Below are 15,103 nucleotides of genomic sequence, written 5' to 3' on the forward strand. Positions count from 1 at the left end.
ATTCCCAGCAGCCATATGGTGGCTCACAACCACCTGTAATGGGATCCTATGCCCTCTTCTGGTGTGTCTGAAGAATAGTGACAGTGCATTCACACACATAAAATAAGCAGTAAATAAATCTTTTAAAAAAATGTGTTGTTCCATTTATTCAGGTTTTTGGCTTCCTTCATATAAGCTTGTACTTTACAGTGAATAGAATCCATACATGTAAGCTTTAATCTTAGCTTTCTTTTCATTGTGTTTTTAATTTTACATTCCCATCATTGTTATTATAAAGGAAGAGAATTGAATTTCACATCTTAACCTTTCAATCTAGGCTTTGCTATAATTACTTATTAGTTACAGTATTTCTCCATTCTTTGGGATTTTTTTTTTTTTACAGTCACGTCATCTGTAAAGAAAGAGTTGATTTTTTTTCTCCCTTACTCTGAATTAATCCCTTTCTTCCTGTCCTTCTTCTTTCTTTCCTTCATTTCTTTCTCTTCCACCTCTCCTTTTTTTCCCCCCTTCCCCACAGTTTCTCTCCCTTATGACTAGCACATGCTAGGCAATAACTTATCACCCATCTACTTCCCCACACCCCTTTATTCCCTTCTGTCCTCATTATCTTAGCTGGGACTTCAAAACTGATACTGATAGGACCCTATCTTCATAATCTGAAGGGGAAGGAGAGAGAAACATCAAGTTTCTTATTGTTAACTACACTGTTAGCTATGGTTTTTGTGGATGTTTTTAAACAGCTTGAGACATCTCTTCCCTGTCGCTTGTATAAGTTTTTGTTCAGCTGTTGGAATGTGTCACATATTTCCTGATAAATGGACTGAATATTGGTTTGTGTGTGTGTGTGTGTGTGTGTGTGTGTGTGTGTGTAGTCCTGTGGATGAGGTGGGTCACATTATCTTTTTCTCTTTCTTTTTCCCCTTTTATTCTTTTCTCTTCCTCCCCTTACTCTTCCCCCTCCTTTCCACCCTCCGTCTTTCCCATCCTCCTTATTTTTAAAGATTGAGTTTTTCAGGCTAACTCACTCTTTATCTGGATGGTGGTCACAAAAAAAAAACCAACTTTTAGGACTTATTAACTCAAACAAAGTAAAAACCTACTTAGATTAAGAGATCTTTTTACTGTAAAGAAGATGACTTCCTGCTGATGTGCCGTGTCTGCTTTTTCATAGGCAGAGCGTCCTGCCAATGGACCAGAGTGTGGTTATGGCTCTTTTCACCAGCAGTACTGGCTTGACGGGAAGATGATTGCTGTGGGGGTGTTAGACATTCTCCCATACTGTGTGTCTTCTGTGTATCTCTACTACGATCCTGATTATTCATTTCTGTCTTTGGGTGTCTATTCAGCATTAAGGTAAGACTGCTTTGTACAGTTGTAATGAATTATACCAATTTGTCTATATTTCATTGTGTAATAGGAGGAGCCCTCCTTTTGATAGTATGCTGATTTGCTGGTACAATAGTCCCATAGCCGTATATTAATATTTAAAAGCAACAGTTTTAGGATTCTGGAGAGATGACTCAGCAATTTAAAGCACTTCCCGTTTTTTCATAGGATAGGAATTCAAGTTGCCAGCACTCTTAGATAGCTGCTGACAGTCACTTGTAACTCCAACCCCAGGGAACCCTGCTAGCCCTCTTCTGGCTTCTATAGGAACTTGCATGTAATGTATGTGTGTGTGTGTGCGTGTGTGCATGCGAGAGCAAGCGTGTGCGCATGCAAGCATTTACACATAAGCATGTATACACTCACATGCACATATGGAGGGGGAGAATAAAATAAACCTTTCTCAAAAAGATCACAGCTTTAGAAATGATGCCATTGTTTGATGGTAATTCTCTAGCTTTTAATGTTTCTATATATTCTGTGAGTATAAGAAATCACTGTGGATTCCTGTGAGGTTGCTTAGCAGGTAAAGTGCTTTCTGGGTAAGACTGATGCCCTGAGTTTCATCCCTAGGACTCATGGAAAGGTGGTAGAATAGGAGTGAGTGAGTCCAGAAAGGCCACGACATAGTCATTCTCTCCACCCATTGTACATGCACAATAATAGTAAATATGGCTTTCAAAGGGAAACCAAGTGTTTGGATTTTTCATATATGTTTATTCCCTGTCAGAATCATTTATATCCCTTAAGTGTAATATTATTTATATTGTTATCACTATCATATATATTCTCTCAGTATGAATTAAAGATATAACAAATGTGATATGGATGAATTAAAGGAATCTGCTGAGAGAAATACAGTTAGAGAGTTGCCCTTTTTTTTTTTTCCCTCCCTAAGGACAGGGACACCTTTGACTGTCATTTTATTAGGTACATGGTTTTGTGAACATGTAGAGTGTAGACCCGTGGACTCAGAAGGAGTGGTGTCATTAAGCAGTCTTATAAGACTTACATGTTTAGTCTGCTGCTGACAGTAGAAGCATCATGAAGGATGTGGTTGTCCAAGTATACAAATCCGCAGTGGGGAATTCCTGATTGTCTGCTGGTATCTGTGGCCCTTGTTAGACAATGATTTCCCATTTGTGGCCATAGCTCCAAATACACATTACACAGCACAAATGTCTGTAATGGCAAGAAGGTTGTGGTGGGGCGTTGCCTTTACAGTATTTGTCTCCGTTCTTTTTTCTGCTTACCTGTATCTCTAACTAAAAGGAGGAGGGTTGTAACATGGTTTTTGCTTTTGTTTTTAGGTAGCTGGAATCTATTTTTCCCTCTGTGCTTTTCTTACTGTGTTTGAGTCTTACAGTTACATTACATTATTATGAACGTATTATGCTGCCAGATTATCTTAGGTTTTTGTTTTGTTTCGTTTTGTTTTTTGTTTCTTGAGACAGGGTTTCTCTGTGTAGCCCTGGCTGTCCTGGAACCCACTTTGTAGACCAGGCTGGCCTCGAACTCAGAAATTTGCCTGCCTCTGCCTCCCGAGTGCTGGGCTTAAAGGCGTGAGCCACCACGCCTGGCTCGACTATCTTAGAGCTAGTGAAGGTGGTCACATTCAGGCAGTATTTTGAAGAGCGAGCCCATTGACTTGCTGGATAGTTGAGGGTGGCTTATGGATTTGGGTAAGTGATAGTGCACTGATCCAAATAGGCAGGGCTGAAAAAACAAGTGCCTTCTTGACTAGCCAGTGTGCGGTCACAGTGTAGGTGGCTGTGCTGTGCCCATTTGCTTGGGCACATACACTCTTTCCACAGTCTGAGTCTTGAGAGTTGATCAGATCTAGGAACAGTAACACTTACTCTGTTAAAGAAGCATTTGAAATAGATTTTCTTTTTGATAACCTTTCAGAGATTTAAATTTGTACTTGAAAAATGAACACAGTATTCCATCAATTAGTATTCAGGAGGTTGAGATTGGAGGATTGGGAGTTTGAGGTCAGCCTGGGGCTACAAAGCAAGTTATGAGATAGGCTTCACTAGAAAGTAAAACCTTGGGCTGGTGAGATGGCTCAGTGGGTAAGAGCACCGGACTGCTCTTCCGAAGGTCCTGAGTTCAAATCCCAGCAACCACATGGTGGCTCACAACCATCCATAATGAGATCTGACTCCCTCTCCTGGAGTGTCTGAAGACAGCTACAGTGTACTTACATATAATAAATAAATAAATCGAAAAAAAAAAAAAAGAAAGTAGGACCCTGTCTAACAGAAGGTAACGAAAGCTCTTGAATGTTATATATCCATTGCTACTATTAGAAAGAAGAACAAGAAAGAAAACTTTCAAAAGACAAAAAATGTTCTGCATGCTTAGAAATTACTAACCCTCTCCTATACAGCCTGCTTATTCAGCTGGTCAAGTAGAGAAATTTTGTGCCAAGATTTATCTTACTACAGATTATAACCACTTCATATATAAGCCTTGCAGTGAAGACTCAGCTTCTCTGACTGAGCTGTCCTCATCTCTGCTAACAAATAGAGAAGGCATGGAGAGAGAGCGAGCGTGTGCTGTCTATCACCCCTCTCAGGCTAAGGAAGTTGTATGTCCACTGTGCTACACAGAGAGTTATGAATCATTTATGCAGAAAGGCTGAGTGTAAATGCATATATAACTTTTCTTGAAATTTATTGGCTATTAAATTTTTTAAAGATTTATTTTATTTATATACTCATGTCATATATGGGCATCGGGTCTCATTACAGATGGTTGTGAGCCACCATGTGGTTGCTGGGAATTGAACTCAGGACCTCTGGAAGAGCAGTCAGTGCTCTTAACCTCTGAGCCATCTCTCCATCCCTCACTATTAAATTTTTAAAATTTTGTTGTGTTGTTAAAACAGCTCAGATTCCTTGAACATTTTAGGGCATAGTGAATAATATTATACCTTTATTTTATGTCATATTGTTTGTAGATCAGCTCTTTTTTCCTATTAAAGTATAAAATCTGAACCTAGAAGTATTTATTTGAAATAATTTAGAGGTTATTGGGGGTATCTCTGTAGTAATAATCATATTGTGTTTAAAATAAAGATAGTTTTCTCTTAGAGTTGAGTATTGAGTCTTTCCATTATGTTTTATTTGAAAATTGAAACCAAAATTAACTATGGTTTTTGGGTTTTTTGTTTTGTTTTGTTTTCTTTTGGCAGAGAAATTGCTTTTACTAGACAACTGCATGAGAGAACATCGCAACTCAGCTATTATTATATGGGCTTCTACATTCACTCCTGCCCCAAGATGAGATACAAGGTAATGTCAGCTTCATGCCTCTGCCAGTTTTCATTACAGAAGATGAATTTTCAGTACAATGTGCATCTTGGGGCACACCACTTGCGTGTAGGTAGTCCATGTGGGCATGGATTATTAAGGAGACAATTTTGCTCACTCATAAAGAGTTCTTTCTGCAGTGAGAAGGATCATAGCCTCCTCTATGCTGACATGGACTATGCAATTTCTGCTGTGAGATTTAAGGATGTTTTGCCATTTCCTTTTTAAAAAAATAGTTGTCAACAGCCTCTTTAGTGAAGGCCGTTGATACTTCTTCAGTGGTAGTGTGGAGCTATGGAGGATCAGACTGCTCTCCACTGAGACCATCACTCTTGTCTGCTTCACTGATTGGTGGTTTGCTCTGAAGACCATAGAAATACAGTGGGGGCCTCCTTTTTAAAGTGTGTATTGAAGGTGATGCTGGGGAAGTTGTAGCATAAAACAGGGTCATGTAGCGGTTGGTAGATGGCCTAGGAGGACCTGGGGTTTTCTTCCACAGAGTGGAGGAGGAAGGAAGGAGGGGCTCAAATGAAGAGTAGGTGTGATGGAGGAGGCAGGAGTCAGAGTGCCAAACCCACGAGGCCTTCATAGAAGAAAGAACAAGTAGACACTTGAGAGACCTGTCCTGTCTATAAACAGGATTTAGTTTTTCTAAATAATGTAAAACAACTTAAAAACATGTGAAAGCAAAAGCTGTTTACTGTGTGCCCACTGCTCTGCAGTGACTCCTCTGCCTCCTCTTACCTGTCCTTTCACTCAGTTTCCACCTTCATCTCCTTTTAAGTTATTTTGGAACATACTAAAGATGGCCTTTGCCCCCCCTCCCCCCTTTTCTTTTTTGGAAGGCAGGGTCTAAATCAGGTGTAGTTGGCCTGGAATTTGATATGTTAACTGTGCTAGTCTCAAACCCTCATCTGCCTACCTCCCAAGTGCTGGATTAAAGACAAGCTACCATGCTAGCCATGGATGCCTTTTTATTTTTATTTTTTATTTTTTTGATTTTTAATATTTTTATTACATATTTTCCTCAATTACATTTCCAATGCTATCCCAAAAGTCCCCCATAGCGCCCCCCACTTCCCTACCCACCCATTCCCATTCTTTTGGCCCTGGCATTCCCCTATATTGGGGCATATAAAGTTTGCAAGTCCAATGGGCCTCTCTTTCCATTGATGGCCGACTAGGCCATCTTTCGATACATATGCAGCTAGAGACAAGAGCTCCGGGGTTCTGGTTAGTACATCATGTTGTTCCAACAATAGGGTTGCAGATCCCTTTAGCTCCTTGGGTACTTTCTCTAGCTTCTCCATTGGGAGCCCTGTGATACATCCAATAGCTGACTGTGAACATCCACTCCTGTGTTTGCTAGGCCCCGGCATCGTCTCACAAGAGACAGCTATATTTGGGTCCTTTCAGCAAAATCTTGCTAGTGTATGCAATGGTGTCAGCGTTTAGAAGCTGATTATGGGATGGATCCCTGGATACGGCAGTCTCTAAATGGTCCAATGGATGCCTTTTTAAACTGAAGAGTCTAGGACTGCCTTTCCCCCCTCTTGTATTTTGAGGTGCTAGGAATAAAAGTCAGGACCTTATGTGTCCTACCATGAGTTATACCTGAGCCCCCAAGAATATCCTTATATTTATAAATGTTTTAATGGGTATTTATGAAGCATCATAAGCACTTTGAAAGTGACTACAATTTTAATACCACACCTGAAGACTGTAGACAGTGTTTCTAAATATCTTCCATGATGCAGTCAGTGATCCTATTTCCTGTTTCATAATCTGTTTCACCATCAGTTTAGTTGACTTAGGACTTGAACAAGGGTCATACATTACATTTGGATAATATATCTTAAATCTCTTTAATTGATATATATTTATTTATTTTTTAACTTTTTCCCCCTTCCTGTCCTTTGAAAGAATAATTTAGTGGACTTAGTTGTGATCTTGACTTGAAAGCTTTGAGGTTGAGTATTGAATAGCTGGTGGTTCCCGTGTCAGCAGTCTTCATCTCTAAAAGCAGGACTGACTTTGGTTTCCTCAGCCATCATTTTCCTGCAATGTATACTGGATGCTAAAACTAAATTTGACATTCATATAATAACAGCATTTTATATTCCTCACCTCCAAATCCAAGTGTGTCCTGTTTATATATACCAGGTGAAGTCTGTTGATAGTAATCTTCATTTTGTTTCCTAGCTAGCTTTGCTGCATAGTAGATTTTGTGCATATGTGTTTGTGTGTGTGTGAATGTGTGTGTGTGTGTGTGTGTGTGTGTGTGTGAGAGAGAGAGAGAGAGAGAGAGTGCAAGCGAGAGCGAGCACGTTCACACACTCAAATGTAATTGCTCAGGTTCCATCCAATTTTTAAAAAAATGCAGGTTCTCATTGGCTTGGAATTTACCCAGTGAGTTTATCTCCAGGGATCTGCCTGTCTCTAACCTTGCAGCTCAGGCATTGCAAGCGTGTATCACCATGTCTGGTCTCTTTTACTTAGGTTCTGGGGATCAGACACAGATTCTCCCTAGCACCTTACCAGCTGTGTCATCTCTCTAGCCCCTACATAGTTTATGTTTAATACTTAGTGAAAACTCGTTAATGGCTAGAAATGCTAATGAGGAGGCGGTGGCATTAAACATCAGCTGTGTAGGATGGCAAGAAATTCATTTGTTGAGTGTGAATAGGATAGATTCTTCTTTGCAAATATGTTGTAACACAGGGACAGGCACATAGTTATTAGAGAATATGGTAATTCTGTGGCTCTAGTTATGGAGTGTATGTAAGTACTCGGCTTACAAAAAGGTGGCAACACAGGTGTGTGAGTGGAGCGGTTGCTTGACAACAGCTGGTCTCAGTATCATACCTGTAAAGCAGGATGTCTTAGGATGAGATGCAGTTGGTTAGTATTGTCATGTGAATATGTGTTCTTTTCCATTGGAGGGTTAGTTGTACTAACACAAGCACTCCAACTCCCAAGGAGCTTGCTGTTTGTTAGCTGCACCTTTTAATTCAGATGGAAGAGGCTAACTTTGCCTTTCTGTGAAGACATTTAAAGCTGTGAACACTTGACTTTGCTCAGAGGAAAGTGGTACTGAGCTCGCTCCTCTGTGGATGACACATGCAGAGGCTCCCTGTGTGGATGTGGGAATACATACAACCTTTGTGCTAGCACATATCAACGATGTTCTGAGGAGGAGTGACTTTCTAAGCCTTCTTGTGTCTTCCTGTAGTCTAATTTCTTGTTAGCCCCTTTACCTCCGTGCTTCAGTGTCTTCCTTTCAGTAAGGTCTTCATAAACAGGTGACAATGTAAAATGCTGTGGAAGCTTGTGTAGAATGTGTTCTCTCACTGAACCCCTGCATCTCAGCAGACTGTGCAACTAGCACTTTCTAGGCAATACTGTATTTAAGAATACTGTCCAGAGGGTAACATTTGAAACGTAAATAAAGAAAATATCTAATAATAATAATAATAATAAAAAGAATACTGCCCAGCGAGGTTTTTAATTTATAACTTACCCTGGTGGCTGGAGAGACGGCTGAGTAGTGACGAGCACTGGCTGTTCTTCAGAGGACCCAGCTGCAGTTCCCAGCACCCACGTGCGGCTCACAATCATCCAGTGTCCAGGTGAAGAGGGTTGAGTATTCTTTCTGGCTTTTCCTGGGGCCAGGTATGCACATGGTACATGTGTGTACTGTAGGCAGAACAGTCATACACATTCATATACATGAAATAAAAGTAAATACAAGAAGGAATTTTAAAACATACAGAGTTAGGTATGGTAGTACACACCTGCAATCCCAGTACTTGGGAACTTGAGGCAAGAAAAATATCAGTTTGAGGCCAGTCTGGACTATGCAGTGGATGTGTTCCAGGCTATTTAGGTCTAGGGCTACACAGCAAGACATTGCATCAAAAGACAAAAGAAAAAAAAAAGATGGCGAATGAGTGAGTGAGATAAAGAGGGGGAGGGGAGTAGATATCAGCCAGTAAAGATGCTCAACTCTACTCATGCTGTCTTCAGTTCAGTCCGTAGGACCACATAGTGGAAAGAGAGCCAGTTCTTGCATTTTTCCTCTGACTTCCTCATGCATACCATAGCCAAATGAGTCCATACACATGTACACAATAGATAAGATAAAAGTTAAATTAAAAAATGCTTTTGTATCTATTCCTCTGTTGAAGGACATCTGAGTTGTTCCGAGCTTCTGGCTATTATAAATAAGGCTGCTATGAACATAGTAGGGCATGCATCCTTGTTATATGTTGGAGCATCTTTTGGATATATACCCAGGATTGGTATATCTGGGTCCTCAGATAATACTATGTCCAATTTTCTGAGGAACCACCAGACTGATTTCCAGAGTGGTTGTACCAACTTGCAATCCCAGCAACAATGGAAGAGTGTTCTTTCTTTTCCACATCCTCTCGAACATCTGCTGCCACCCGAGTTTTTGATCTTAGCCATTCTGACTGGTGTGAGGTGGAATCTCTGTGTTGTTTTGATATGCATTTCCCTGATGACTAAGGATATTGAACATTTCTTTAGGTGCTTCTTGGCCATTCGATATTCCTCAGTTGAGAATTCTCTGTTTAGCTCTGTACCCCATTTTTAAATAGGGTTATTTCATTCTCTGGAGTCTAACTTCATGAGTTCTTTTTATATATTGGATATTAGCCTTCTGTCAGATTTAGGATTGGTAAAGATCTTTTCCCAATCTGTTGGTTGCCATTTTTTTTTGTCTTATTGACAGTGTCCTTTGCCTTACAGAAGCTTTGCAGTTTCATGAGATCCCATTTGTCTATTGTTGATCTTAGAGCATAAACCATTGGTACTCAGTTCAGGAACTTTTCCTCTGTGCCCATATGTTCAAGGCTTTCCCCCACTTTCTCTTCTATAAGTTTCAGTGTATCTGATTTTATGTGGAGGTCCTTGATCCACTTGGACTTGAGCTTTGTACAAGGAGATAAGAATGGATCAATGTGCATTGTTTTACATGATGACTGACATTTGAACCAGAACCATTTGTTGAAAATGTCTGGGGGCTGGTGAGATGGCTCAGTGGGTAAGAGCACTGACTGCGTTTCCAAAAGTCATGAGTTCAAATCCCAGCAATCATATGGTGGCTCACAACCATCTGTAACAAGATCTGACTCCCTTTTCTGGAATGTCTGAAGATAGCTATAGTGTACTTATAGTTAATAAATAAATCTTAAAAAAAAAAAAAGAAAATGTCTGTTTTCCACTGGATGGTTTTAGCTCCTTTGTCAAAGATCAAGTGACCATAGGTGTGTGTGTTCATTTCTGGGTCTTCTATTCTATTCTGTTGTTGATCTACCTGCCTGTCACTGTACCAATACCATATAGTCTCTATCACTATTGCTCTGTAGTACAGCTTGAGGTAGGGACAGTGATTCCCCCAGACGTTCTACTTTTTGCTATCCTGAGCTCTTTCTAGCTCTATGAAGAATTGATTTGGAATTTTGGTGGGGATTGCGTTGAATCTGTAGATTGCTTTCGGCAAGATGGCCATTTTTACAATATTAATCCTGCCAATCCATGAGCATGGGAGATCTTTCCATCTTCTGAGATCTTCTTTCTTTCTTCAGAGACTTTTGAAGTTCTTGTCATAGAGATCTTTCACTTGCCTGGTTAGAGTCATACCAAGATATTTTATTTTGTGACTATTGTAAAGGGTGTTGTTTATGTGGTACATTTACACAGTGGAGTACTACTCAGCTATTAAAAACAACGACTTCATGAAATTCTTAGGCAAATGGATGGAACTAGAAAATATCATCCTGAGTGAGGTAACCCAATCGCAAAAGAACACAAACAGTATGCACTTACTGATAAGTGGATATTAGCTCAAAAGCTCAGAATACCCAAGATACAATTCACAGACCACATGAAGCTCAAGAAGAAGGAAGACCAGAATGTGGGTGCTTTGGTCCTTCTTACAAGTGGGAACAAAATACTCAGGGGAGGAAATATGGAGACAAAGTGTGGAGCAGAGACTGACGGAAAGACCATCCAGAGACTGCCCCACCTGGAGATCCATCCCATATACAGTCACCAAACCCAGCCACTATTGTGGATGCCAAGAAGTGCTTGCTGAAAGGAGCCTTATATAGGTGTCTCCTGAGATGCTCTGCCAGAGCCTGACAAATACAGAGGTGGATGCTCACAGCCAACCATTGGCCTAAGCACAAGGACCCCAGTGGAGGAGTTAGAGAAAGGACTGAAGGAGCTGAAGAGGTTTGTAACCCCATAGGAAGAAAAACAGTATCAACCAACCAGACACCCCAGAGCTCCCAGGGACTAAACCACCAACCAAAGAGTACACATAGAGAGACCCATGGCTCCAGCCGAGAGGATAGCCTAGTTGGGTATCAGTGGGAGGAGAGGCCCTTGGTCCTGTGAATGTTTGATGCCCCAGTGTGGGTGAATGCAGAGGCGGGGAGGTGGGAGTAGGTGGGTGGTGGAGCACACTCATAGAAGCAGGGGAAGGGGGAAATGGGATAGGAGGTTTTGGGTGGGATGGGGATGGAGCAATGCAAATAAAGAAAATATCCAATAAAAAATAGATAAAAGTTGTGTTTTTGTTTGTTTGTTTTTTGTTTTTTAGAAAAGTGTATAGAGTAATGTTCCAAGGAGTAGTAATGTTTGGAAGTAAAATCACATTATAAATTGACAACCTGAAATAAAGATTCTGTGTAGTACTGCTGACCTACATTCTAGGTGTTAAGTTATCAGAATAGTACCAAGTAAGTTTTGCTGGCATTCTCCATTGCTTCAATACTTGCAATAGTATTAAACGTAGCATTTCTTACTTGTTAAATGTTTTGAAAGGTATCTATAATGGTGAGTGTAAATGTAACCTGGAGTTCCAAGAATTTTCCATTTCCAGACCCTCTAGGTCAGTATTTGTTTAGAATTTAGAAACACTATCAGGACTGTAAAAAAAGATAGCTGTCAGAGGATGAATTGGAAGTCAAAAACAACAAACAAAAACTTATGACTCTTTTTCCATTTAGTTAGTGTCCACATTTTATCTTCTAGGGGAGGGGTTTTGTCATGAAGTTGTATCATTAGTTGCATCATTGATTTTGGAGATTTCTGTGGTATGTTAGAATTTCTGTATTATTCTGTAAAGCCAGCATTTGCCTGTAGTCAACTGTTTTTGAGTACTTAGGTTTCAAGAAACTACTGATTTTAATTTTTATATTGTTAGTTCAGTTTGTTTCTTGGAGGCTGGGGGGACTGTTCATTAGGTAAAGTCTCTGCTGAGTAGGCATGGGGACCTGGCTTTGGTACCCAGCACCCATTTAAAGTGTTGGGTGTGGAATGTATATCTGAATCAGGAGGAGGACTGGCAGACACTGGCTTGCTGGCCATCAAGACCGCTGAACTCCAAGTTGGAGAACAGATTGTGTCTCAAAAAGTAAGGAAAATGCCCAAATTCAACTGCTATCTTCCACATAGCCATGTACTAAGGAAATTTACAGTATTTACAAGGCAGTACATAAAGCAGTATACCAAGTGTATTGAATTATGCTTGAAGATGCATTAGTGTTTTTTTTTTTAATTTTCTTGTAAAGATTTGTCCAAATTAATAGTCCTCTCTGTGTATCTGTCATAAAAAATATATTGCACATAGAAAAGCAGGTCTGATATTGACAAAATAGGTCTTTTTGCCTGCTTTTTGTCACTGAGTAAGAAGCTGTCATAGATAGGTGCTCAAATGATGATTCTGTCTTTGCCATGTAGAGTTGAATGTCTTCATGGTCACTGCTCTTTCCCTGCCTGTCAGAGCTAGTGTTCATTTGCCTCCCCTCGATGGGACTGACCTGGTAACTGACTTTCACTGACTAATGGATCCCATGTCAATTGTTATTTACAATTCTGGGCTATAGCTTTGAAGGACCAGCATTTTTCACTTCTTTATTTTGAGCTAGGTGTCATGTAGAAGGTCTAGCTGATCTACTGGAGTAAGAGGCCTGCCTGCGATGCCTGAGCTACCTTGGATGGTTCAATGCAACTGAATGATTGTTGAATCTAGAAGACCAACAGCAAAGCACCAACTGACCTCTAATCTGCAAGGAGTCCTGAGTTATAAATTACTGTTTTAGGCTACTAAGTGTTGGGGCAGTTTGCTACACAGCAATAAATGACAGAAGCATGGTGTAGATGTGGAAATCGCCCTGTGTTGATTCTGTAGGCTCATGTCCTAGAATAAGATCTGGGCAGTTGCTATGGTAGCCCAAGGTGAGAGGTTTTGCAGAACCACTGAATTTCTCTGTGGTTATACCAGAAACGCTGTGTAGTTAACGAGAGGTCATCGTTCTAAGGTTTTTATGGAAAGCTCTTATTTAGCAAATCATTGTCACATGTCAACAGGTTTTGCTTTTGTTTGAGTTACTAATGATGACTACTGGAAGATGAAATCACCATGTTCATAATTATTTAAACAGCACGTGTTATAATAACTTCTTCTCTCTGCCTATGGTTCCTTAGTTTACAGCATTTATATTACTGAAGATGGTTTGACTTACACGTATGTCTGTGCATTTCTTGTGTACTTAATTTATGAGGAGGCCAGAAAAGGTGGTGAATCTTCTGGAACTAGAGTTACAGACAGTTGTGGGTTGCCATGTGGCTGCTTAGAATTGAACCTGTGTCTTCTGGAAGAGCAGCCAGTACTCTTAACTGCTGACCCATCTCTGTAGCCACTACATTTTATTTTTAATGGTCCATTGGTATAAATGTGTTTCTGTGATTATATTATCTTTATAACCTCTAGGGTTATGGAGTAAGTCTTTAAACAAACAAAAAAAAATCCTTTCAGCTTTTGTTCAGATTTTTACTTTGTGTATGGTGAATCTTAATGTCTTTCCCTTTTTACTTTTAATTTTTTTTTTGTTTTTTTATCTAATTATTCCATCTTTGATTTGTTATTTTCTAAATTATTAATTCACATCTCAATATTTATCTTTCTCTATGTATAACAGTTTTCTTTCTGTGCTAAAAAGTTTTACGTCATAATTCTTACTTACTTTGCTAAAGCTTTTCAGAAAAGCATTTTCCAAAGCCTTACTACTTACATACCAACCTTACATTATATTTCCCTCTTTACCTGTTTTGATACATTTAAAGGCTACTTGATTACTTTTCAAAGTATAAATGGAGTATTCTGAAGTTAGGCATAACTTAAAATACTTTGCTCAGTGTTATCTCTTGGTGCTGCTGAGAGGCTGTTGTGTATTCTGAAAGGGGTGTTTTGATGAAGTTCTTCAAGCAGACCTGTACGCAGGCCAGAGTAAACAGTGATTTCAAGCAGTCCTCTTTGGTGTCATGACATGGCCAGACATCAGTGGAAACACCAGAAAGGGTCTGAAATAGCAGAAAAGAAACAAAGGGCTAATTCATCTTTGAGCAGTCCTTCTTTTACTGAATGCCTCAGCTGGCCTGTGGGCAGACAAACCCCTGGAATTCTACAGGATTTTGCCCACAAGAAGGTTTTGGCATTACTCTTACAAAAAGCTCCTATAAAAATGTTAATTGCCGTTAACAGAGCTGCGTTAGCAAAATCCTGTGCTACTGAAACCCCTGAGTTTCAAAGTTTCTTGACCAAACAGACCAGCAAATGATATTTTACTACAGTCTAGCAGCCCAGGGTCTTACATGTGGGTACATGTGGTGGTGACTTTTTCCTATTGCTGGCCCGAAAGAAATACAAATGACCTCATCAGTTACCCACAGCACAGAACAAAATCCTGGATTCTTTTGATTCAGCATCTTTTTTTCTTTTTAATGTCAACTGTCCAATGGATTAGACATTGTCAAACAAATAACTACAGAATAACTTTAGTAAGGGATTTTGATGCCTCCTAGAGGCACTGGGAGGTAGGGAGTCCGATAATTACAAAATTATGTTTCTAAAATTGTCCCAAGTGAGGGCATTGTGACCTTGAGGGTCATCTGGTATGAGCTTCTCATTACACATGAGACAATTAAGACCAAGGTGTTGATTTGACTTGCCCAGTGTTTGCATTGACTCACATTTATTGTTAGCACCATAAAGGAGCATCTAAGCCTAAGCTGACTCTGTTTAAAAGCACTTGTTGCTCTTGTGGTAGAAGACCTGAGCGTGATTCCCCAGAGTCCACATCAGCTAGCCTACAGCCATCTGCAACTCAGCTCGAAGGGATCAAGTGCTGCTCCCCTCCCCATGCCCCAGGCACTCCTGTGCACATGGAACACCCACACGTATGCGTATATAAAAATAAAGATAAATCTTTTAAAAAAGAATTGGGGTTCACATAAATACTGTTATTTATCAGATTTTTGATAGTTACATGTTTTTCATTTTGGGCTATCCTAAAGTGCTTCAGTTG

The 15,103-nt window shown here is 39.9% G+C and overlaps 1 protein-coding gene across 6 annotated transcripts in view; it reads left to right on the forward strand.

The window, feature by feature from the left end:
- Positions 1-15,103, forward strand: part of Ate1 (arginyltransferase 1) — a 124,916-nt gene that overhangs the window by 48,090 nt on the left and 61,723 nt on the right. For all 6 annotated transcript variants that reach the window (XM_085841263.1, XM_021166981.3, XM_021166982.3 and 3 more), the window contains 2 exons: positions 1,172-1,353; positions 4,586-4,685. In XM_085841263.1, coding sequence (XP_085697389.1) covers positions 1,172-1,353; positions 4,586-4,685 — 282 coding nt within the window. The remainder of the gene's footprint in view (positions 1-1,171; positions 1,354-4,585; positions 4,686-15,103) is intronic.

The sequence above is a fragment of the Mus caroli genome, unplaced genomic scaffold, assembly GCF_978045245.1.
Source record: "Mus caroli unplaced genomic scaffold, Mus_caroli_1 scaffold_8, whole genome shotgun sequence".
Taxonomy (NCBI): Eukaryota; Metazoa; Chordata; class Mammalia; order Rodentia; family Muridae; genus Mus; species Mus caroli.